This window comes from Zychaea mexicana (genome assembly GCF_025766255.1).
Source record: "Zychaea mexicana strain RSA 1403 chromosome Unknown BDB00scaffold_140, whole genome shotgun sequence".
Classification (NCBI taxonomy): domain Eukaryota; kingdom Fungi; phylum Mucoromycota; class Mucoromycetes; order Mucorales; family Lichtheimiaceae; genus Zychaea; species Zychaea mexicana.
This window is the reverse complement of record NW_026516803.1, coordinates 1-24,222: the sequence shown is the minus strand read 5'-3', so window position 1 is coordinate 24,222 and position 24,222 is coordinate 1. Positions and strand designations below refer to the sequence as shown.

At 41.7% G+C, this 24,222-nt stretch overlaps 6 protein-coding genes across 6 annotated transcripts; 3 read left to right on the top strand and 3 right to left on the bottom strand.

The window, feature by feature from the left end:
• Positions 1 to 6,542: 6,542 nt before the first annotated feature.
• Positions 6,543 to 7,964, top strand: BDB00DRAFT_878560 (uncharacterized protein; the record flags this gene model as incomplete). The annotated part of the gene is made up of 2 exons (XM_053127746.1): positions 6,543 to 7,733; positions 7,830 to 7,964. The coding sequence occupies 2 exons, from the start codon at positions 6,543 to 6,545 to the stop codon at positions 7,962 to 7,964; spliced, it is 1,326 nt and encodes a 441-aa protein (XP_052973671.1).
• A 6,292-nt stretch (positions 7,965 to 14,256) lies between these two features.
• BDB00DRAFT_878558 (uncharacterized protein) lies at positions 14,257 to 15,037 on the top strand (the record flags this gene model as incomplete). Its single annotated transcript, XM_053127745.1, has 5 exons — positions 14,257 to 14,339; positions 14,432 to 14,488; positions 14,607 to 14,651; positions 14,737 to 14,789; positions 14,880 to 15,037. 5 exons carry the CDS (start codon positions 14,257 to 14,259, stop codon positions 15,035 to 15,037), a joined length of 396 nt encoding a protein of 131 aa, XP_052973670.1.
• On the bottom strand, positions 14,908 to 16,097 carry BDB00DRAFT_965053 (uncharacterized protein). Its single transcript, XM_053129778.1, has 3 exons — positions 15,923 to 16,097; positions 15,590 to 15,810; positions 14,908 to 15,508 (listed from the first exon to the last, which is right to left on the bottom strand). Exons 1-3 carry the CDS (start codon positions 15,984 to 15,986, stop codon positions 15,068 to 15,070), a joined length of 726 nt encoding a protein of 241 aa, XP_052973669.1. The 5' UTR covers positions 15,987 to 16,097; the 3' UTR covers positions 14,908 to 15,067.
• Positions 16,098 to 16,152: 55 nt separating this feature from the next.
• Positions 16,153 to 18,186, bottom strand: BDB00DRAFT_853971 (Endonuclease/exonuclease/phosphatase). The gene is made up of 5 exons (XM_053125663.1): positions 18,031 to 18,186; positions 17,787 to 17,960; positions 17,512 to 17,698; positions 17,324 to 17,437; positions 16,153 to 17,252 (listed from the first exon to the last, which is right to left on the bottom strand). Exons 1-5 carry the CDS (start codon positions 18,069 to 18,071, stop codon positions 16,365 to 16,367), a joined length of 1,404 nt encoding a protein of 467 aa, XP_052973668.1. The 5' UTR covers positions 18,072 to 18,186; the 3' UTR covers positions 16,153 to 16,364.
• Positions 18,187 to 19,024: 838 nt separating this feature from the next.
• BDB00DRAFT_774474 (rhomboid family-domain-containing protein) lies at positions 19,025 to 20,799 on the top strand (the record flags this gene model as incomplete). Its single annotated transcript, XM_053120164.1, has 6 exons — positions 19,025 to 19,370; positions 19,519 to 19,962; positions 20,086 to 20,208; positions 20,294 to 20,324; positions 20,408 to 20,606; positions 20,731 to 20,799. 6 exons carry the CDS (start codon positions 19,025 to 19,027, stop codon positions 20,797 to 20,799), a joined length of 1,212 nt encoding a protein of 403 aa, XP_052973667.1.
• Positions 20,800 to 21,214: 415 nt separating this feature from the next.
• BDB00DRAFT_878554 (uncharacterized protein) lies at positions 21,215 to 21,600 on the bottom strand (the record flags this gene model as incomplete). Its single annotated transcript, XM_053127744.1, has 2 exons — positions 21,215 to 21,394; positions 21,472 to 21,600. 2 exons carry the CDS (start codon positions 21,598 to 21,600, stop codon positions 21,215 to 21,217), a joined length of 309 nt encoding a protein of 102 aa, XP_052973666.1.
• Positions 21,601 to 24,222: the final 2,622 nt, after the last annotated feature.

Sequence of the window (24,222 nt, the reverse complement as noted above, 5' to 3'; positions counted from 1 at the left end):
TTCACCAAAAAAAGATCAAGTACCCACACTCACCACGTAAAATAGCAATTTAAAGCGTTTTATGCCTGTTGCATTAATATTTTGCAGACGTATTCACTGTCCGAGTCAAGTCGAGGCTACCCAAACAATTTACTCTGTAGCAGCGCATGTACTTTTGAAGAAATGTACATAATGTGATTTTTTGCGTCCCCGATATGTACTAGCTTTTGCAAGTAAAGTAACTCGCTGCCCTTGCATGGCACGCATGATTTTTTTAGGTTGTACATAGAGATAGCAAAGTGTAGGTATTAGGCTTTTGGAACATGTCGAGGTTTAGATTACAGACAACAAACGGCATCATCTATAATAATATCCACTCGTGCCCCCCATAACGCGGGCCATGGAAGTAGTAATGTGTACAGGTAAGGTTACCAACCAGAACGAGGTAAGCAAAAAAGTGCCACGCTTACTCGACAGTAAAGACCGGTCAAAAAGAAAGAGAGGGCTGGTGTGTGTGTGTGTGTGTGTGTCGCTCTCTCTCTCGCCTCAATGCACATATTAGGTCCCACCCCTAAAGTGAAAGCCCCTTTTAGGAGCAAGACACAGCACACAGTCAGAAGTGGTAGCAGCAGCAGCAGCCTAAGTAGTAGTAGTAGGTATAGTAACGGTACTAGTGTATACGAGTACGCATATATTGTGTCGGGTAAAAGGTTCAAATCATTAGCCCCTAAAGAATATGAGCGGAAAGGGAAAAGAAGGTGGAAAGGGAGGTGATTCTGTTTAATGTGCGCGGGCGGACACCCATCATCCATTCTCCCCCACCCCCGAAATCCACGAATTTCTTTGATGTTCTCTAGGATATCAAGACAATACGCAGACATATACGTATTTCTTCCACATAGCAGTAGTAGTAGGAGAGGATCAGATTACGTAAAAGGAATATATCTTGCGAACCGTTCACACACACATGCATGAATGCAAAGAGCATAAAATCCATGATAGGTAGGAATGTCGTACAGCAGAACAATGGTTTGCATATCACAGCAACAATGAAAAAAAAGCCTGAAAACGAGGAGTAAGCCTATTTTACTGCTTACTACATACCATCTGTTGTTGTAATAATGGCGATCTATTTATCATCGTACATCCAACTTGATGATGAACAAAAAGAGGATCAAGTGACTCGCCAAGTCTTTTTTTTGCCACATTTTCACAGACGACGTGTAATAGATTGCTTTTTCCATTACTGTAGTAGCTAGTATAGAGAATCACACGTGTAGCAGAAGTTTCATTCTATCAAGTAGTGCCTTCTTCTTGTTCACTTTGACACTTGTGTTTTTCCATTCTTGGTCGCTGAGCACAGGCACAGCAAGTGGAAGAAAACCCGAAGTTAAGGAGTCAATAATTACACTCCATATCTATCTACAGTTCAAAATACGCTTTTCTTAAAAGCTTTTTAGGACACGCAAGTTGATCCTCACTTTTTTAGTATCTCATAATAATGTGGTGTATTATGTATATAAATGCACCGACCAGCACATAACTCCACCATCCCAGTGCCCCCTTTTATATAGATCCGCGCAAAAATGTTATATTGGGATGCTCCCTTCTTCTTTTTCAGAGAGACAGGGGGAGCAGTACCTAGTAATCAGTCATACTTATATATAGAACAGTACGAGAGAAGAACAAAAGTGACATGCTCGTATTTTATTAGGATAAAATTCTGAATGACAGTCTATATATCTGGCTTCAATAAGAGCATTACCCACTGCCATTATATCCTACAGATTACATTTGATTAATATTACAAGGACTGCTGATAAAGCTAGACAAGGGGACGTTAAAATAAACAGTGACAGGAGTTAGCAGTAGGAACATGTAAATACCTGTAAAATTACGACTAACGGCTTTGAAAGAAGAAGAGAAAACTATGCTGCATACTACCGCACCTTAGCCTTATAGCATTTAAAAGTAATTTTGAAAGCCATCGCCGGTCAAAGTAATTTTGCCAGGTTTTCCAAGATATTTCAAAGTAACGGTTATTTTAAGCATCACCTTTGATCTGTGCCGATGCAGCCGCATAATTACTGTATAGGTACGTATACATGCATAGTAGTTTATCTTATTTCTAACACTTATTGCTGAATATATGTATATATATTTCATAGCAATTTAGATTGAAAAGTTTGTCTTCAGTTATACCATTGAATGGGGCATGTATACAGTATGTACTCGGTTACTGAATCGAATGTTGGGGTAAGAAGAAGAAAAAAAGAGGATGAGTGGCTTACCAAATTTGTAAAACTGGTGGATTTGCGTTGTACCTGTGTACAGTACATACATTTGTAGCTTTGACTCTAATCAAACATCAATAACATGCCAGCAAAAGATACAATTCTCCTCGCCAAATGTTCTTTTGTAGCATCCTTTCAGAGCCACAAAAGATATCGCAAGTGCCAATATACAATCGTTACTGCAACGATGTTTGAATGTGTGAGCCATTCTAAAAAAAAGCCAAGTAGAGGAAAACGTTTTGACGTTGTACATGTCATGCATGTCTAATATTTTGCTTGTGTGACGAACCGGACATGCCAACAAAGGAAAAGTGTTTGTGCTTGAAATATGTACCATCTCAAGGGAGTGGCTGATCATCATGCTCTGCAAAACCGTCACTCACATCCCTCTTTCAGTAATTATTCTGTAAGGCGCAATTATATGTCTTTCTCCTGATCGTCATTGAACCCAAAGCCTGTAATTTTTTCCCCAAAAAAAGGGAACTATAAATATCAAAATGCATCAACCATCCATCCATCCTTTAGGGCGGCTGTTCAAGAGAGCTACATATAATCTTTGTGTTTTAAAGCAAGTCGATCTATATTTCACATGTCGAAGAATTACGTTTGCTTGATGTGTGCCATCCTACCAACTTCAATCGGGCTGATTGAGTCATAGTCGTCAAGCTCACCTTGTCACTTCTCTTGAGCTGTCTATCTCGTTATGGCCCTTTACTATGTGCGGTAATTGTGGCGTTCATGCATGACCAAGTTTTCTTTTTAGTATCATGTCGCCGTACAGCTGTATATGTGCTCTCTTTCCCGTCTTCCATCCTTCTTATTAAGAATCCCATTACTGTGACTTTATATCTCTATCCATTCTATTTATATTTTTGTACAATTCATTTGCCTTCTCTTTCTATTCACCTTGGTGTACCAAAAGGTAGATATTCTCATATTATCGTATAATGATTCCTTTTTCGTTCTGACTCTTGTGGGCGAGTCTTCCGACCTACTATACTTTCTTAATAATAGATGCTATGCACTACCTTTTACTTTTACCCAATTTTGCAGACCCAAGGAGTCGGCCTTTCGCTTCGCTCGTAGTTTTTGCTTTGCTAGCTTAAACATACACATGTGTTTGTTCTCAAAGCCAATTAAGAACCCCATGACATACTCGCAGGTGCTGTGGGACAGCACCGTCGATGGGGCATGTAGATACAGGGCCCTGTGCAAGCTCGATTCTCGGGCTGACTGTATTGTGTAATACCCGCTTTTGCTTTGCCGGTAAAATAAAGAGAAGGCTGTAGTTGTACTTAATATCTTACAGTATATACAAAATGCAGAATGAATGCCGAGGAAAAGTCTACAAACGATCATTGCCCTCATCCACCTCTCCTTGTTTTTTTTTTTTTTTCAAAGAAAGATTACTATACAGAATGTTGGTTATATTGCATACGACCGTTAGTCTGGAAATATGGCTTTCAATGAAAAACAATAATGCGCATATCACGCGGTACACTATCTGTAAGCACTGTAAGAACACTGTATGGCTTCTTTCTTGCTTGTTATGTTGCAATAATTTTGCTGCAAGGTTACTCGTCTCTAGCATACTGCTGCACTGTAGTGCAGCATTTTCTAAAGAGACGGAATACATTGTAAGTATGTGAAAGCAGAACCATATACTAGGATACTGCTAAAATAGAATTGAAATTTTTCCAGTAGGGGCCTATATCACAAAAAGACCGAATAGAACATATTGAACTACTTAGGTAAGTTTTGTTTTCGTCTATCCAATCTGCCGTTCTGTCTGCAACAGAAGCAGCAGCAACATGGTGCCACATGTTTGAAACTGTTTACCTATAACAGCATCATATGATGTGAATACTGTCTCTCCCATCCTGCATAATGACAGATGTCATCTGCCATCTGCCCTGGGAACTTGCAGTATTGAGGCTTTCAATGGAATATTATGATTCCATTCTTTGCTACCCCATCCCTCCCTCCCTTATTCCTCCTTTTTCTATCTATGTCAGGGGCTCAGTTGGGTTTAGTGATAATAATAATAGAAAAAAGGATAATCGATAGATAAACCCATCACTATTTGCTTAAACGACAAGGAATGTTGGTAGTAGATAGCAAGGGAGAATGATTTCTGAATTATAGATCCATCTTTTCTCGCTTGGTAGCTAAATGATATCTATATTGTATAACTCTGAGCTTACATGGTGACACTTTTGCGCATTTGATCTTGGTAAACTTTACGTGCATAATGTATAGTAGAAGTGCTGCACAACAAACAGTAGTGTCACACATAACACTAAAATCACACTCCAAGTGGCACACGCGCATATACATCGCGTCTAGTAGTACAACGTAGCTTCACTTAAAGAAATTGCATCAGCCTTCTAGACAGAGTGTCATTCTTCTTCTCCCTTTGCTCTTATCGAGGTTCACAACCACTTATACGTACATAACACAGGTGAGCATCTAACTTACTGCTGCACCCAAACGCACATCATGCATGTTACAGAACATCTCTCTTTTTTCTCAATCTTAAGCTGGCCTATGCGCCTTTTTGCTGTACATCAAGATAGAAGGTTCACATTGCCCCCCAAAAACTGAAAATGGACATCTGTTTGAGATGTAATGTAGGGTCCCGCTTTTGTCGTGATTCAAGTGCCCACTGTACTTGCCACCCACTGCGTCAGCAATCACTCTTGCTAATGACAATGCATGCTATGAATCCTGTTCCTTCTACTAATTACTATTAAGCCACCACGTACATGACTGTCATGGAAAAACAAACATCACTTTTGCTTCTTATTGCAGATGGACTCTCTAGTGCACACTCTATTGCCTCGATCGTTTATCAGCAAAGTGACAAATTAATTAAAAAAAATAGTGATGCTCCAACTACTATTGGTGTCTACGACACGGGTAGTAAAGAATAGTTACAGTAAGTGATGACCCAGTGAGAAGGAGGGTAGCACACATCGATTGTTTATCCTACCTGTCAGATTTTATGCACATGATTGGCTGAGACTTTTTTTTTTCTTTTTTGGTATAAATGCAATCCAAAGTAGTGGTCTCGCGCCGAGCTTTTTTCTGTTCTGTGCCTTGTACTATACTTTTACCCGTTCTTGTGAACTTAAAAAATTAACCTAGAATCGGATGGCATCATCTTTTCACTGTAAATGCATAACCCCAGTAACGGCAAGCAGCCGATCATTATGGAAAAGAGGACTAGTGAAACGCATGGATATGCACATGCGATTTTTTTTTCGGCGGGCAGCCCGCGTGGCGAAGCAATGAAAAAACGGCTGAAAACTTGCTTATCCTTTTATCCATCGGGTTGTCCATACATAGCAGCGATCAACAAAGAGGAGACTTCACTAGACAATAGCTTGGGATCGTTAAAGAAAAAGAGAGAGACTATTGCACTAAACCGCCCTAGTCCAGCAACCGCGTTTTTTAAAGAGCCTTTTCATGCTGCTGCTCACCCTTAGTTCACCAAACCCCCCCCCCCTCTCTCCGCATGCTTCTTGCTCTTGCTCTTCTTTCCTCATACCGCCATAAAGAGCATATGATGGTGTATTGTCCATTTTCTCCGCCCCGTTTCCTACAACTCCGTTCCTGTTTAGTTTTTACTGTCACCGGTGTCTGATAACTCCCCATACGATGGCGCTTTGTCGTCATCAGCAGCAGCCGAAAGAGCAACCTGCTCCTCCCACAATTGTAAAAGTGGACATCTTCAGCTACTCCTTGAATAACTCGAATGCATATGATCAGAACGCGTGAGGTTTAACCCCTGCTCTCTCTTTACAGCCCCCACAAGTGACAGAAAAACCCATACGCACGCACGACATGGACACCCCTCACATTCCTCTCTCGACTTATTCTACGCCAGAGAATACACGACACAGCAACAGCAATCACCACCTACTACTACTAATACTACTACTACTACTACCACTACTGCCACTGTGCAAACGAGCTCCAATACTACACGCGAAAGAAAGTCAGCTAAATATAGACAAATACGGCCATCTTTCTTCTCTCTTTCTCTTTATCGGCCGCGATCTGCATTTTTTTCCTCTTCTTCTTTTTCTTCTTCTTTTCCTTCTCAACCATATTTTTTTTCTCTTTTATTTTATTTATTTTTTCTTTGGTTTGTGTACAAATATTTCCCCTTACGCCTTTTTGTTATTTTCCTGCTACGACACGACGAACAAAAAGAAAAACACGCCTTTTTTTATGAACAACAACCCATCGCGCACATAATTAAATATGCTCTCGACAACCAGTAACAATAACATCAGCAGCAATGGATGTGTCGTCATCGACGATACTAGCCTGGTAGCACCACCGCCGCCACCACCGCCCCCAGCTCCACTCGCTTACAAACGTCCTTTTTGCGGCGACGAGCGACAGTTACAGCAATACACCCCACCATTACCCTCCGCGTGCTATTGCGTCGACTGCTGCTCTCCACCGTCATCGACTTCATCCGTTCAAGGTGACTCGACGACAGCTTGTATGATGGACGGGGGTGAAGGAGGAGCAGGAGACGGGGGCTGGTTCTTGGCTCCCAACAACCCCCTATCTTCAGGGCCCATCATGATGGACCCTGCCTACACCATGGCCAACGCAAAGGCCGGCTCTAGCAGCCCAATCACTTGTGATTGCTGTTGCTACCCGCCTCCTGGTATTGTTGCCATGCCATCAGAAGAGTTCAGACCCGCCTTTTACAATCCATTTGAGGTCAAGCATCGACGACGGACATCACGCGCCCAGTTCAAAGTGTTGGAAAAGACGTTCCTGGAAAATCCAAAGCCGAACGCTCACAAACGGCGTTCACTCGCGCAAAAACTTGGTATGACTCCCAGAGGCGTCCAGGTCTGGTTTCAAAATCGACGCGCCAAGGCCAAGGCTCAGCAGCGTCGGGAACAACAACAACAACAAGAAATGACGCCACCAAGGGTCGATGTATCAGCAGCAGAGGTAGCAGCCTTGGCAGCAACATCATCATCATCCGCAACTACTACTGCCTGTAGCAGCTCTGCAGCAGCTCCGCCTATGCAACGACAGCATAGCAATGCATCGTCATCATATACCGAACAATTGACGCCAATCACACCTATCGATGTGTTTTCGTTTCTTGATCAACAACAGCATTCGCATGAGTTCCAGCAGCTCCAGCAGGACACTGCCGGAAAATGGGATCTCGTGCCTGGGCTGATGTATTCTCGAGAAGCAGCAGCAGATGAGCTCAAAGAACAACCGCTGGTTACATTAGATCGCGTGACGGAAACTGACACGACAACCGCTGCAGCTTTTGCCGCGCTGTTTGATCCATACTTTGGCGACATAAGGCGGACCTCGTATCCCCTTGCACAGCAGCAGGAGCAACAGCAGATGACGATGATCGCTGCATCTTCGGGCCATCAACACCAGCAACAACAAACAGATTTTAGTGAGGTAAACTAACAAAAAAAATAGCCTGCTGAGTTTGTTGTTGAACGACGTGTACATGTGGCACTTTTGAAACTGACAGATTGGTTACATTTTATTCAGGCCACGCGGAGACTCTCGGAGCCCATCTACAACAATGCCGACTTATCGTGGATGACCGCTCCAAACTCCACAGCAACAGCAGTAGCAGCAGCAGCAGCCAGTGTCACCACTGCAGCTTACCATGATTTTGCATAAACAAACAAACAATTCAAAGGCATATGCCGCTTATTCCATACTTATTATGCCACTTTATTCTCCAACTCATACTACAAGCGCACCTTATACATACAATCATCATTCTTCTTCTTCTTGCCCACCATACACCGTATATATTGCACACTTAATGCTATGCCACCAATTACTGATTTCTCTCTTCGCGCCTCAAATCACAACTGATTATGTTTTTCTTTTCACTTGCTATTATGCTTCTTCCATATATTATCATCCCTCATATCACATTGGTCGACCAGAACGGCACACACACACACACACACTTTATTTATAATATGCTGCTTATATACTCCTCACATATTTTCCTTCTTACTCCCGCCATTATTACTACTACTGCATTACACACTACACCTTTGTGTATGTTTTTCCTATTTCTTTCTTGTAAATTTTCTCTTATGTGTACATATCTTTTCTCTCTCTTTCTTTTCTTATTGCACATCGCCTCCTCCTCCTGATTCTCATCCTTTACATTACCCCCGCTATATATCCAATTTTTCTCTCCACCCGTCCCTCACCACTGACACAAAGTTAATTATATATGTAATGCCCCAAAATTTTTGATATGTGAGACAAAAACCACCTAGTAGACAAATTAACATCACAACATATATATACAATATACTAGCGGTCCTTCCTCGCTTCGCTCGGATGAATGAGCCCCTCCGCTTCGCTCCGTGTCATTCAACGGAAACGCGTCGCAAGGGGGTTCCCCCCTTGAACCCCAAACGCCCCTGTGGAGCGAGGTTGGTTCAATGTTTTGGTATTAAATGCTTATTGTCTGTTTTCAAAAAACAAAAGCAAGATCATTGTGCAGTGAGAAGTAATCTATCATAGAAAGTCGTCAAAGTTGGATACTTAACTATCTCCAGCTTAAATGCAACGCGAAACTAAGTGTAGAAAAAGATAATGTATGTAGTGATATTTATTAGAAGGTAAAAAAGAATAGGCGATAAAAAGAATTAGAGAAGGACTTCATGGAAAACAACATTTCGCGTGTTTTGGCCTTGCTGACCCGCGATACTTGAGTTCTCAGGATCTAGCATGATTCTGATGGAAGAAGGGGTGTGGACGCGCGACATGGCTACATAAAGTAGACCGTGGTGGGTGAAAGGAGGTTCAGGTAAGTAGAGGCCAACAGTGTTAAAAGTTTGTCTCTGTGCCTTATTGATGTTCATTGCAAATGCCAGGCGAACAGGGAATTGATTGCGTTTGAAGAAAATGGGAGAGCGTCTTTGTGATGGTGTTAAAGTTATGCGAGGGATCAAGACGATGTTGCCAGCATGAGTTCCAGTGGCTATCTCAGCTTCAAGTCCATATCGTTGGAGAGAGCGTACAATCAGCCGTGTCTTATTTCAGAGTCCACTATGGGTGTGCAAGTTCCGCTTGGCACCAACAGCTCAGCACCATCAACAATGCAGAGTAAATATTGCATAGACTGGCCAAGCTCGTTTGCATCATCGGAATTGGCAGCCTGTTGGACGCGCATGTTGGTATCAAGGTGGTGGATGATGACGCTGGGCCAAATGGATGAACGATTTAGACACTGCTGTACGATTTGCGAGCGCGATGCATTTGGTATCACAGGAAGGACCTATCACCAGTTTTGATGTAGATACTTTAACGTAAGTATTACCGCTCAATAACAAAAGAATGCAAAGTAGAGGAGAGTATTCAATGTTGAGTACCTGGCAAAAGTCAACACCAAGGACCATAGTTTTTCCACCAAATGGAACATCGGCAAGCGCGGGATCGTCGTGTCTCATGAGATCTTGGGTACTCCTGTATACATAGTGTAGTAAATACGTTGATATTTGTATCGGTACTTGTATTCAGCGTGTTTAAAGCGATGGCACTTCTCGGATGATGAAGGATTTGAAGTGAGCTTCACATCGTGCTAATGACGGTTATTCCCTTGAGTCTTTCCTCGATGCGATACCCGTCTACTCACACAGTCATACATTCATGTAGAATAAATTCTCTGATCTGGAAGAGCCACACACCTCGGCGCGTCATAAACGTCAGAGAGTAATCTGATTGGATAGAATGAACTGGCTCAAATGCCGCGTAGCATGTGTGTTCATCATTACTATATAACCGCGCGGCCACAGCAATCATGCCACTCTTCTTCCTCTTCGTCAACTTTTCTAAACCAAAGCTTTTCAATATGATTGTCATTGGAACGGATTAGAGGATCGGAGAGTGTATGTTTATGGTGGTGAGTGAGAAGAGTGTATGCAACCGGTTGTGAGTATCTCAAAATCCGTTTATCTCACTTTCTTTCTTTTTGACACAAACCTTCTTCTCGTCTTAACCTGGTCCATCTCCCCCTCACGTTGGCTCTCAAAGCGCAGATGCAAGAGTAAGTACAATATGGAAAGTGTGAAGTGTACTTTGAGGTTTTGCATGTGGATGTGATATACGAAAGAAGATATGAATTTCGACGTGTCTAAAGAAGTGTGTGTACAGCATACAGTCGCTAATGTTATCCTCCTTTCTTCTCTGCTACTACTATAGGATTTTGACTTTTTGAAATGGTTGGTTCGGTTTGGTGTTTGCACCCCACCCTTAAGCACAAGCAACAACTGTAAGTACGGTAGGGAATGAAATGTGAGGATGAGCTGGAGAGAAGTCGAGTGTCTGTTGGAGGTGCTGATGCCATGACGTGTCAGGAATAGTTGCATATTAAGAACAGCCTGCTCATGCTCTTTCTTCTTTTCATTCTACTTCAGGTTTTGCTTTATGCTGGTTGGGTTAATTGTGTCCTGCGGACAAGTAACAGATAGTAAGTATAAGCAAAAGGGGACTTGAACATTGGTATGATAGGTGAGTAGGATGGCATGGGTGTTGGGGATGACGCGTCAAAGGTGTGCAGTGTGTACAGCAGCGTGACGGGAAAGGGCTCCTGACCATGACGTATGCAATATGGCAGTCTCTCAAAAAAGTTTTCTTTCTCTCCTCCCTTTCTTCTCTTATTCTTTTTTCAGAATTGGTCATCCCCTTCTTGCTTTTCCTCTCTCTAACTCAAGGCTCTCTTCCTCCAACTCAAGGATGTCATAATCGTAAGTATAGCTGTGCTTGTGTTTGTCTTTGCGGGTTTGAAGAACCAGGAAGATGTCTGCCGTGACATGTCAAAAGGTGTATGCAGCTGCTCATAGATGTCTTCTTTTTTCTATTAGAGGATGGCTCTGCGGTGATCTGTTTGGACTTGGATTGGCTTAGACCCCATCTCTCTCTGTCTATAACTTTGCTGTAAAACGACAAAACAAATGTAAGTGTAGCTGGATCCAGCTTGGTATGGAGGAGGATGGTAATGCCGTGTCAAAAAATAAAGATAGCACAGGCTCTAATGAACCTTTTTTATTTTCAGTTAGAAGAAGTGTTTTTGTCTTGGCTGCGTTTCTCTGCTCTGCTCTGCTCTGGCCGTGTGCTCGGCTCTCCTGTGTCTCATCGTAAAAGTATGGGTAAGCATAGCACGATAAAATCTTGTATGTGTGTGGTTTAACAGTTTCCCATTAACTGTTTATCTCTTTTGTTTCTTGGAATGGCGATAGCGCACAGACACCTCCATGCTAGTCAAGATTGATGCTCCACTGTCATCCCGCTTCTAGAAGCCGACCTGTCAAGTAGTCCATCGGCTGTGGTTAAGATCTATCCATCCATCTGGACGGTGGCGTGTGCTTTTTGCTTTCACTTGGACCTGAGGAAGTCGTTAAAAGCCTCATCTTCTTTTTTGCATCATATATTATATCTTTATTGCTTCTTTGTATAATTTATCCCCCCCTCCCCTTCCCCTTGCTCTGACCCAGGAAGTCGTTAAAAGCGTCTATTGCGTTCTTTATATAGATTATCCTTCTCCCCTCCCCTCCCCCTTTGCTTTTCTCTCGCAGTTCCTAGTAGCCTCTGTCTCGACCCATCTTCGGATGTTGCATCGTTTCACGCGAACGGCTGTTTTTTTACTCAGGCAGCCTCCGGGCGTAAGTCCTGCTTCATCTACAATTTCCCCGAGCCCACGGATAAAAATTGCGGCCGAGGTCCCCATGAATTTGGGAATGCTTTGCGTAAGTATCTACTTTCTCTTTTACATGGATGAACTGAGTTTCTTTTTTGAATTTTTCAGCTAACTTTTAAAGATTTGAATAATATAGATACACACACTAATATATCTTTTTCTCTCAAACCTTTTTCTGTTTGCTGGTCAGGACAAACCAATTTTTACATTTGTAATGGTAAGAGGGGAGTTGCAGTATAAGAGAGCAGCGGTTCCGTTCCATGTTCCTTTGGGAGGGGAGAGTATCCCATCTTCTCTGCGCGCTAATGCCCAGCAGGGCTTATCCATTTTAGCTGCAGATTTTGGTTCGCCACATTCTAGCCTCCAAAGGTATATCGCTTCCTCAATATCCTACTACGCAAAAAATATATAAGCTTCTGCAAATACTTCATATATTGATATCAACACTACAGTGGTAGTATTATTAGGTTTGAATTGGATCATAACTTACAGACTCTTTTCCTTTTTCCTCGCCCTTTTGAAATCTTGTTTGTAGACTGTTTGTCCATTGAGTATGGGTTGATACGTTTCTTACGCAAAAGACGAGAAAGAGTGGAGCATGTTGATGGTGCTTTCAACCTCAGGTATACTGACTCTGGTAAAGGTTTTTCGGCTCTCGAATACTAATAAGGCACCACTCGTACGGCAATAGCTCTTGAAAGAGGATTTTATCATAGGAGAAGAAAAAAGAGAATACAAAATCAAAGCTACGTAGTGAGTAGCTTATATAAACACGTTCCAGCCATGTATATGAGTTAACTATACGCCTTTATCAGTCGCGATCATCCTATGATAGTATCATTGTGCATGCAAAGAGAGATAGAAAATATCCCGTACAAGCACTAAGGTGCTATGTATGCTGCTCCTTCAAACTGATCATCATCAAATGCCCGCTTTTTTCCGCGACATGTGAACAGTTAGGTCCAGAAGCACAAATGATAACCATACATCTTCAGATACAAGGTGATGAGTAAAATCAAGTTGGCTGTGAAAGTTTGCAAGGAATTGCTTCTTTCAAAACCCGATATGAATTGCATGCCAAGCGGGAGGCTGCGGATCAAAAAGCTACGCTGAATTCACACATTCAAATTATCGAGAAAGTTGATCGAATGATTTAGTTTATAAAAACAAATTGCAACGCTGATTTTTGATATACCATACTATTATCTCTGACTATTTTTTTTGACAGCAAGAAATATAATACACTATCTGTAATTCTCTTTCAGCTAAAAATTAGAAAGCTATTACGTGGTTAAATCAACTTGTACGGCATCCGAAGTGTCACTATTGAATTCGCGTTTTCTTTTGCCAACACCAATATATCTCCTAGATATTCGCATATCAACGTATAAGGCTTTGCTTCGGCAGCCACTCAAAGGTATACTCAAATCAGTCTACCCATAAATAACTATGTTATATAGCAAATTATAAGTGAACATTTTGCATCGTCATGAAAAAGTACGATTTGCTAGGTAAGTTCAATATACCCGGCTATACAATATGCGCTGTTACTCGTATACTAACGTACCTCCACACGCAAAACAAATTGAGTTTATGCTGCCATCATTGAAACTTTTTAATCAAACAGTCTGACGGCTCTCTTTTTCTTTCATTTTGTCAGCCCCTACAGTCATCATTGATGGGATGTGTTTGAGCAACATTTTTGTTTACAAAAGCAGTAGTACTTAGCATTGACTCAAAGATGTTGCTGCTGATGATGATGGGAAGCATGTTGATTTGAAAATTTGTACCAATAACTTACCTGACAAGGCTCCATTAACCGGCATCTTTGGCTATTGTTTACACGACCAGCGTTCGGAAATGATCGTTATCGTTGCTGTTCTGCTAATCGGTATCGTAAGATACTATAATACAAGAGATGATACTTTTTGAAAACTGCCCAAAAGAAGGAGGGTAAACTATTACATACATTTGTTGGCTCATAAATGGATGCCCGACCGTTTCTATTGGCAGCTGTCAGATTTGCATTCTCTACCACGATGACGATATGTCTTCCCCTTCTTTTTCCTTAAAGAGTATGATGTCTGCAGCTAAGCAACAGGGGTTATCGAAATTAAAAGAGAGTTGCATGGACAGGGTTTCAGATGTTAAACCTATTAGCACAAAACGGTCTGCTTTTGTGGTAATGGGTGCAATATGCCAACTGATTTTTAATCATTCTTTTTCACTCTTTTTACTGAACGAACCATGTCCAACACTGTAGCAGTATTCACCTTTCTTTTGTCCTTGCTGAATGCAATTGCTTATGGCATTGTGTGGAACGCTCCCATGTATGTTGTTTCTTATATTTTCCGAAGTGGTTTTTTCTGTGAAATGACAAAGCATGCTCATGATTTTTTTTCCATTGCACGTTTATATCTAGCATCGTTCCAAATGAAACTACCGTTTGGCAAGCAGGACAAAACTATACCGTGGAATGGTAAGTATGTTAGAAGAAAGAGGTGATAAGTACAAAAGCGGGTGGGATCGATCAATGTACGACCGTCGGGTTTGTTTGTTTGCTTTTGGAACGAAAGCTGATACATGCGTATAATCAGGAATACTACGACCTCTTGGGGTCAGCCTATTCCAGAAAATGTTACGTGAGTAATTTTTCACTCTAATTATCAAATTATTTAATTGTCCATCAACTGTTTCTTGGACTGACCATTGTCGTGTGTTGAACAGTGGAATTATCAAGCTTGGCTATCTCGAAGATGGATACGCAGACGAACATTTGTGTAAGTACATGTTTTATGACGGCAACTTGACGATATTGCAGAATTACGATGCTAAGAGCAGAATACCTTCACTATAACATATCAACACAGACTGGGACCTCGCTAGTGGCTTCCCACTCAACAGCGGTGGACACAACATCAGCCTTCCATCCGATTTAAAAACCATGTCTAATTACATTATCGTATTGATGGGGGACTCTGGCAATGCATCACCCAAATTTACCATTAACGGAGTATCCTCTCAATAAATACATTTTTTATTCATTACAAGCAACATTTCACTCTCCTCGCACTTGACGACCGTGTTTTCGAAGCAATGACATGGATCCAACACCAAAAACAAACGTGCTTAACGTCCACTTGATGGTGTTGAATGAGCTATACCATCCACGCCGCAAACATGTAATGAAAGCAATGCTAGCTTCCAGACTGTGAACGGCGACCAATCCACGGAAGATTTGTTGACAAATGCCTCGCAAAGCGTATTTCTCGCGCAGTTCGAGCAGAATCGAGATCCGCGCAAGCGAAGCATCTGTTGCATAGCCGAGAATTGCAGGCAACCCAATAACAACGCCTACAGCAACAACATCCTTCATAGAAACAGGATAAAATATATCAAGTGGAACTGCGGGTTCAGCGGGCGTGTAGATGTCGGTGGCACTGGCATAAGCGGCTTTAGCAATCGCAGCCAATGGTGGTGGTCCAGAAAGCGAGCTTGGCTATATATGTTCATTGTAAGCAGTTAGCACGAGTCTGACGTGCAGTTACTGGAGAAAAAGACATAAGAAAAACAAGCTTACAAGACCAAGTGCTTTTTCGGCTTCCTGAGCCATTGCTTCCAGTACGGGCCGAATTTCTTCCCGCTTGGTCAAAGGTGTCTTGAACCCAATAAACGTCTCTTGCTTCGAACCACCAGGCAATATGTATGACATTGTGAATCCACGAGAGTTTAAGCTTTCGAAATTAGCAGATTCAGCCGAGTCCTGGTTTGCAAAGTATCTTACATACGCCAAGTTCGTGGCTATATATTTTATGCAGAAACTCTAGTTTTTAATAAGCCGTATCAGCTGGTCTCTCCCCCTCCCCTTCCGCCGTTTCGTCATTCCGTCATAAGATGGTGGTGAATCGCTTACCTGTATGAACGCTCATGTACGCGGCAATCGGAGCGCTGTGTGGAGCAATTGGGTCTGGTGCCATGTTGATTCTTTTTTTGAAAGGGATGAGAAAAGTATAGAAAGAGTAAGTGGAAGAAGTGCAGCCTTCTTTTAATTAAAAAATTACGCAGGCACAAGTAAAGCGAATTTAAGCTGACATAACAAGTGAAAGTTCCCGCCAAACGCGCCTGATGGCAAAGAGGTGTAATCCATTTTTGGGCAATTTATGCTGAATTAATGATAGCTTCAATTATACTTTGTAAAGGGATGGAAGCTTTTCTACGTGATGTAGTGTGGGAAGTAGGGGAGAGATGTGTGTGTGTGTGTGTGTGTGTAATAGCATGGAGTATAAAGTCTGAAATGAAGGCGCAAAAGAAGTTCAATATACAAGCATAGAAATACTATGAGATAAGGTTATCTATCATTGGTCAAAACGTAATAATGCCTCTGTATCAGAGCTGCTAGCCGGTGATGGATTCTTTTGTGGTACTCTTCTAGCACCACCATGTTGTTGTTGCTTCATCCCTTCTAGCAAAGTATCCACTTCAAGTGCAAACTGCTTCAGAGCACGCTGCTCGGTATGGCCAAACACGAAGCCCACAATGAAACAGATAGTTGCAAACGCGGCCATAGCAACAACGCATAATCCGCCCAATGTGTTTACCACTGCAGTAATCAAACTTCCTTGCTCATTTATCCGTAACGACACAGGCAATGCAATGACCGTGGCATATACTGCAATAACAGCTATGACTAGAAACACAAACAACGCCAACAACAAATTAGCTGTTCTGCGTGTCGCAATCTCATCCCGCCTGAAAAGCTCCAAAATTTGCTCCAACATGGATGGTTCGATCCATGTGTACGTTGGGCGACCCAATTGTGCTGTATCCGGCATATCCGCAGCCGTAGTCGTTGTCATGGCCGGCACGTCACTATAAACAGCAAATGTCGAAAGCACGCCAAAATGGTCCGAATAGCTCATTTGTGTACCGGGTATATGTTCTGTCATGACCACACTTGAACGCAAACATTCCAGCTGTGTGGATTTGCGATAAAAAATGTAATCGAGTCGATCACCCAAGGTTTTGGAATAGGGTTGCTGTTTTAATTTTTCGCGCTTGGTCCAAGTGTTCATTGGTGAGTCGCAGGTGATGCCCAGTTGTTGCACCATGTCATGTGTCGGCCCGTCGCCTTCGTTTTGTGTCAAAGCGTCTTGGTGAATTTCGAGCCAAGAGTCAGTCATGAAGGCATGGGCTTTTAGTAGCTGGTAGTTGTAACTAGTGGGTATACTGTTAAAGTCACCCGTCTTATACAAAAACGCATATAGTGGTAAGATAATGTGTTACAACCGCGTATTTTTTGTGTATCGAACTTTACCGCAATGACATGACGTCCTTGTGCAGCGGATGCCCGAAGCAAGTGAGCAAGTTCCCAGGACTCGGATACTCGATGGCCTTCGTATTCATCCGAGTTACCGTAACCTGCATGAAGCTTATTTTCATATAGTTTAGTAAAATGCAGCAGCCAAAAAAATAATCTTTTAAAACGCTCGATTTTCCTCTTACATGTGTGGTGAAAACTTCAAGCACGCCAAGGTCAGGATGTTCAATGCATGCTGAACCACATCCTTTTCCAACATAGAAATCACCATGGAGCACCTTCAGTGGTCGCCCTGCCAAAGAATATCGGAAATACGACGTCGAGACGATTGGAAAGCGCGATAAGATTGCGAGTCCACTACCTAAAGCGCCACTATGCATGTGTGTTATGCAAAGGCGACTATAGCACTGCTTTTTCTCTTCTAAAAACAACCCACTTGCACTTCCACGTGTAAAATTACCTATAGAAACATTTGGCATAGGGAAGGGTAGACTGGGTCTGCTGTTTCAGGTAATCGAAATCTTCCCACATCCAAATCTCTTGTAAAGTGACAATATCATATTCGGCTGTACTGATTGCATCGGCAATGGCTTTGAGGCGGAATCGTCGTTTCTTGGATACAATTTTAAGACCCCTGAAATAATTGTATTAGTGCTGATGCGAGCATGTAAGATTATAGACTAACGTCCATATAAATGACCTACCAGCAATTGAGCGTCAACACAGACAATTCGTTGGAGTTCATGTCAAACGAGGCGATATTCGGCAGAGCAATATTTTAGCCGAGTTCACTTTCCTGTCGGAGAAAAAAAGACAGGTCTGTGCATGGTTCGTCCCCCAAGTTTGTCCGAGCCTTTCTTTTTCAAGGATGAAGGTGACACCATGCATCTACAGCAAATGAGTTATAAATCAGTAATTAGCCACGTAGAATTCTTAATAAAACAGCGTATTGGCGATAGTGCGGGTCTTTGGGCGATGTAATTATATATAAAAGACGAGTGACTCCGGTTTTGGTCTACTAATCATCCTACCCCTTTTCTCGCTCTTTTACAGCTTCATTTCCACTCAGTAATTATGTGGTGGAGAAATAATAGGCTGTTTGGTGCAAAGAACGAAGATCAAGATGGCACAGCAGTGGCTCCATACACTACAACTATTCCTACTGTTTCTGCAGAGCGTTATCATCATCACCAAGAAACAGTGCCTCAGCCCGATGATGTCTATGAAACAGCATACAGCAGCAGCAGCAGGTACCCAGCATCGCCACGCGATAATAACGTTAATGACGACTATTATGTCGATCAGCAACAGCACCAGGAGCTGTACAGTAGACGTAGTCGAATGAATCGCCTTACTCAAAATTTTCAGTCATATGGCCGCAAACGTGTCGATCGGTTAACGACTACCTTTCAAACCTACGGTCGAACCCCTTCACTCTTTTATCCGAGTTACTACATTCCTCAAAACACCATGAACGACTCGCTCTACAACTTGGACTCAGACAGCAGATCACACCAGTACTTTACGTCTCCTTCAACAAGGTGCAAGCACGAAGGATATCTGGATGATTGCGAATGTTTTGGCAATCGTCGTCGGGCTACTAGTAAAACAGAGCAAAACAGTCAAGTCGTAATTGCGCCGCCAGCACCTGTCGCCTGTTGTCCTCATCACAATTGCGGTGCAAAGGACCAAACAGGAATGATTCCAGTAGACGAAAAGCAACTCCCGCAACAGCAACAGAAGCAAGACCAAAGGCAACAACAAGATGAAGAGGAGCAACAACGAAACGATACCCATAACGTTAAAAATAACAATAACAATAACGATGGTGCAGATCCATCTGTTGCAACGGACGATTCAACAGTCGTGCCTATGTTTGATACCAAAGCCGAAGCAGAGGAACGGGCAGCGATGCATCGTGGACGACTTTATGAAATGCTACGACGACAGCCACATAACTGGTTCCCACTTTTCTCTTATCTCAGCGCACTTGGGATGGCCGTAGCACTCGTCGTCAGCTTTATCCACAATAGACAGCTGACAGGTACCTTAAGAATTTCTTTTTTTCCAGCGATGAAAAGATCAAGGGGCGATGAGATGCGATCCAGCATATAATATGTGTAAATGGGTAACACTAACCTTGTTTGATGCATTACACCAAAAAAAAAAAACTTTCCTTTTAATTAATATAGGCAGTGTCATTGAAATTTCGCCATTCAATGTCATGCTCGGTCCATCGACTCAAGTTTTAGTCTATGAAGGAGCACGTTATTCACCATGTATGCGCAGTACGGACCTGACCAATTTTGCTTGTCCCGATACCAAAAGCGATGGTGGCCTTTCGCCACCTTCCATGATTCTCAGTTTGGAAACGTCGGCAAATGCCAACTGTGATATCCAAGATGTATGTGGCATGGCGTCGTTTGGTGATGGTGATCCAAACCAGTGGTACCGTGTCATTACCGCAACTTTTGTCCATTCGGGTATCTTGCATTATTTCTGTAATATGCTTGTACATTTGGGACTAGGCCGAAGAGTCGAACGTAGATTGAATCCTTTACGGTATGGTCTCGTGTGGTTGATTTCCGGTATATTTGGATTTGTTGCTAGCACTACATTTTCTCCGGTATCAAGTGGTAAGTTGTATCTGTTGCTGTGTTATGAGCGTGATTATAATCAATATTAGTTTAACGATTCGTGATGGTGGAACAAGAGAAGAAAGCGCAGTTCTAACTCATACAACACGTAATAATATATAGCGTCCATGGGTTGTTCGGGCTCTCTTTTTGGGATCGCAGCATTATTATTAATTGATCTAATGCGAAGCTGGAGACTTATTGCTGATCCCGGCTGGCAACTAACCAAATTAATCACATTAATGGGTATGATTATAAATGTGCTCTAATCTATTGGCATGCGTTTATAACAACTGTTTTTCTAATCTCCTTTTTCCACTCATCCTTACAGCACTCGCTCTTGTTTACGGATACTTGCCTGGGTAAAAATTAATATCAAATACATACCACCTTAAAAGGTTTATGCTAATAGGGAACTTTTAATGACTTTTTCCTTCGTCTTTAGGCCAGACAATTTTGCTCATATTGGTGGATTTATTTCAGGGCTGCTGGTCGGCCTTGTTGTAATGCCCGCCACTAAGCCCAACTATAGTAAAGCTCGTATTATCTTTAAATGGATCATGCGAGTTGTCATTGTGGTTCTATTGGGCGTAGCATCTTTTTTGTTGTTGAACACATTTTACAAGGGCGAAAAACCAGAAGTGGTAAGTGACATGCCAATTTATACTCTAAAAATGGTTAGCAGCAGTAATAATAGAAGTAAACAAAAAAAACACAACCGACTCATCTCGTTCCGTGATCTCTTTTCGCTTTCTTTGTGGTATATAGCTTTTTTCATGGTGCAAGTATCTAGCCTGTTTACCAATAGGCGACATGTGTAATGTTTACAATGTATAAATGCATAAGCAATATTTTTATATATGTACAATAGCAATTCTGTATAGAGAGAAAGCATACAATAACAAGTTCATTTTTACAAAAAAAGTTAAACCTTTGCATAAAGATTTATAAAATCTGGATCAGAGTACTATGCAGAATAAATGTCGTTTCCAGTTGGAGCTTGATATCTATTTTGCATAAAGGTCATGTCAGCTCTCTTTCTCGTTCCCGCTTGTATCGAACGTACTGGCCATATGGGATAGTGTATACATTACCCTGAAGTTGCCTCCAAGTCTGGTATTGCTAGTTTTGATAAGTGTATTAAAATAACGGGTGTATGTTGTGTGACAACCATCCTGTAAGAGATATAGGACGATAAATATCTGATCTAAACCATGATTTGCTTTTCCATTCCAAACGCAATATTAATCTCTTACCGATCCATGTCCTTTCCTTCTACAGGATCCCACTGATCTGTCGAGGACACACTGCCGAGTTGGGTATATTGATGTAAAGATCCTTCCATTCTACGCTTAATGATCTCGACCACCGTCACTGCTTTGGTGATACTTGCTCCTTTTCCTACTACTACAATATCCGACATTTTTTGTTCCTATATAGCAGATCAAAACCATTGTTATCGTTTAGACAAAACACACATCCTATGATTTATATATATAAAAAACCTACCTGAAGTAGATTTAGACCAACTTCTACGTAGCGTGTAATTTTTCCGTTTTGAGAACATCGAACCTCGTTCTTTGCTGGTGGTGAAACTTGTTCTTGCTCGCTTTTTTCGCTTCGTCGATAATCTTCCATGCTTTAGTAATATTAGCAATCTTAATAGAGTTGCAATGAGTAACCGAACATTCATGTAATAACGATTCTCGAGAATTCATAACTGATAAAACTTACATAGTGTCTTGTGTGTAAATGAGCGACTGGTGAGTATATTTCTAGAGATAAACCAACAAGAATAGCAGCCCAGTTAGATTTCCCATTACATACACTTGTTCGACAAACACACACAAGCCCTTCGCGTCAGAATTGAAGAATATTCAGTAAGCAAAGTGTCTGGTATCATACGAATTGCCCTTAACATAAAACAATGAATCGATCCCAATCTCCCCGTTTCTCAACATGAGCAGCAAGGGTAGAAAAAAGTGGAGAAACCATCAGATTTCTTATCCAAACGACCCATGGGTGGTATCTTCCCTTCATTATCCACCAACAGAATCCCGTATAATATCTTGCCGGACATGTTGGCTCTTGAGAAAAGGGTTTTATAAGAAGAATGTCGTGTCACCCTTTATCGCTTAAATAGCCGGCAATGCTTTCCGGTAAACGATCTAACAATGACTCTTTTTTTTTAATCTTTGTTTGGCCTTACGGTACCAGCAGCCATATTCTTGAGGAAAGGGTACCAAGATTTCAAACATTATGTTTCCTTTTTTTCACGGTTTCCGAAAGAAACGCGTAAAAAAAAGAAAACTTGATCGGTGTATAGTAGAATTTAGAGAGCAAAGGAGCGGGTTCGATTCATTCGTTATGGGCAATCTCAAACCTTTTACGGACTCATCATGTAGTATTCTTCAATTTTGTTCCTCTGTTTTTTTTATACTCTGCTTCACGGCCTAATTATACAGAAACAAAACTTGTTACCTTAAGTTATGATTTACAGCGCAGTTTTAGCAGTGAAGGAAGAGGTCCAAGTAAAAGTTTGCTCGAACAACTATTACGTGTTTTTTTTGAAAGAGCGAAAAGGTTAGCTCGCAGCCTCGTTGGATGCCTCGGTGCCTCAAATAGCTGGATCGGGGGCATTGCGCTTATGGCCTCCACATTAAGGCGCTCCCCAACGTTTGACTTGTCAAGGATCTGTTTAAAGTACAATGGCAAAGTAATCGTTATAATTGCAGTCATTACCAGTGTCAGAATTGAAAAAGCAGTATAAAAAGTAAGCTTTAATTTTATAATGTTGAAGAACAGCATTGGAAAAAGTTTTAGGCATCTGGGAACACTGAATTGTTTTGGCTTACGGATCTTTGTTAACTCATTTAGACGCTAAAGCAAAGTTGGAAGGCGAAATGCACAAACGGAGGTAGCTATAACTACTGTATTACTATCGAAGAAGGCGCTGGTAAAGCGTGCATGTTGTTTTTTTTTTCAAACAGATTGGGATTGGCGGATCATTTTGTACTTCGATTCTCTTGGTAGTTACACGGCATTTTGAAAGGAATTCGCTCAAACGATCGACTACGAATTCAACGGCTCACCTCCTCTAAACAACAACAAAAAAAATCATACAGGTCGACAGGATGCACGAACACGGTGAAGGAACACAGGCAGTCTTTTTTCGTAAACTTGTCGCCATTCTGAGAGCGAATCGCTTCAAACTGCCATCCTGAATTCCACAAACACTTTGCTGATGCCAGTCATTAGCAACAGATGCAACACCCGCACAGAAAAAAACGACAGAAAAAACGCGCAACACAGTAGCAAAAGTCACTCTTACTTCTGATAGTTAGGTATCCTCTATATATCTGTTTCATACACGTACAACACAACACCAAATTACACAGCACAATAATATAATGGTCGCTTTTCAGCAATAACAGAAAAAGTAGAAACAGGATACTAGTAGCGCGCACTCGTGGGAGTATTACCATCTCTTCTTTGCTGTAAATAATGGGATGAACGGGTATAGAAAGGAAAGTCTTGCTTTGTTATATAATAAAGCATTATGTTGTACCTGATACTTATTTGTGCCAACTTGTCGGGAAGGATCTAATATAGAATATCAATGTATGAGCTCAACACATTGTTTCTCACTGTAGCAACAGAGGATAGGAATATGATATATTGGATAATTATATAGAAAGAAGAAGATGAGAAGGAAGGGAAAACAAAGGATATTAATGGCGATGGCGTTGTGTTTGGAGGCGACGGTTTGTGGGGACACTACCAATGCAATTGAGGTTTTGTTGGATTGGAATAAGCTGCTGAATGATATTACCTAGTGATTCATCATCAGCCGTATCCACAGAAACGTCATTCAAATGCCGTTGCATCTGCAAAAGCATTGCCTTGAGACGTTCTTTATTTGTCTCAGAAGGAACGAGAGTTTGTTGCGATTGTCGGAGAGGAGAAAGCATGCGTGTGCGTTGTGTTTGTTGACTGATGGCTGCTGCTGCTGGTGTATTGGTTTCAGGTGGATTACCATCAAACATCGAGGCAGATTGGGCGACAAGGACTTTGAGATCATTTTGATCATAGAATTCGAGTGCAAACATATGCTTACAAGCAAGTTTGTGTCGTGCAAAAGCAGGGCAAGAACAACGGTTTAATCTGCGGTGACGGTGATCTATGATAAAGAAGTTATAAAGTGTATGTGTAGATATGAATATATTATAAAGCTCTGTACCTGATATTTCACGTCAGGAT

Excerpts from the sequence above, each read along its gene's own strand:
- BDB00DRAFT_965053 (XM_053129778.1), bottom strand. The coding sequence starts at position 15,986 with ATGGCACCAGACCCAATTGCTCCACACAGCGCTCCGATTGCCGCGTAC. Across the intron at positions 15,811-15,922 it reads GTACATGAGCGTTCATACAG|CCACGAACTTGGCGTATGTA; the intron begins GTAAGCGATTCA and ends TAAAATATATAG. Across the intron at positions 15,509-15,589 it reads CCGAAAAAGCACTTGGTCTT|CCAAGCTCGCTTTCTGGACC; the intron begins GTAAGCTTGTTT and ends GAACATATATAG.
- BDB00DRAFT_853971 (XM_053125663.1), bottom strand. The coding sequence starts at position 18,071 with ATGAACTCCAACGAATTGTCTGTGTTGACGCTCAATTGCTG. Across the intron at positions 17,699-17,786 it reads TATGCCAAATGTTTCTATAG|TGGCGCTTTAGGTAGTGGAC; the intron begins GTAATTTTACAC and ends ACACATGCATAG. Across the intron at positions 17,438-17,511 it reads TTGAAGTTTTCACCACACAT|CTTCATGCAGGTTACGGTAA; the intron begins GTAAGAGGAAAA and ends TATGAAAATAAG.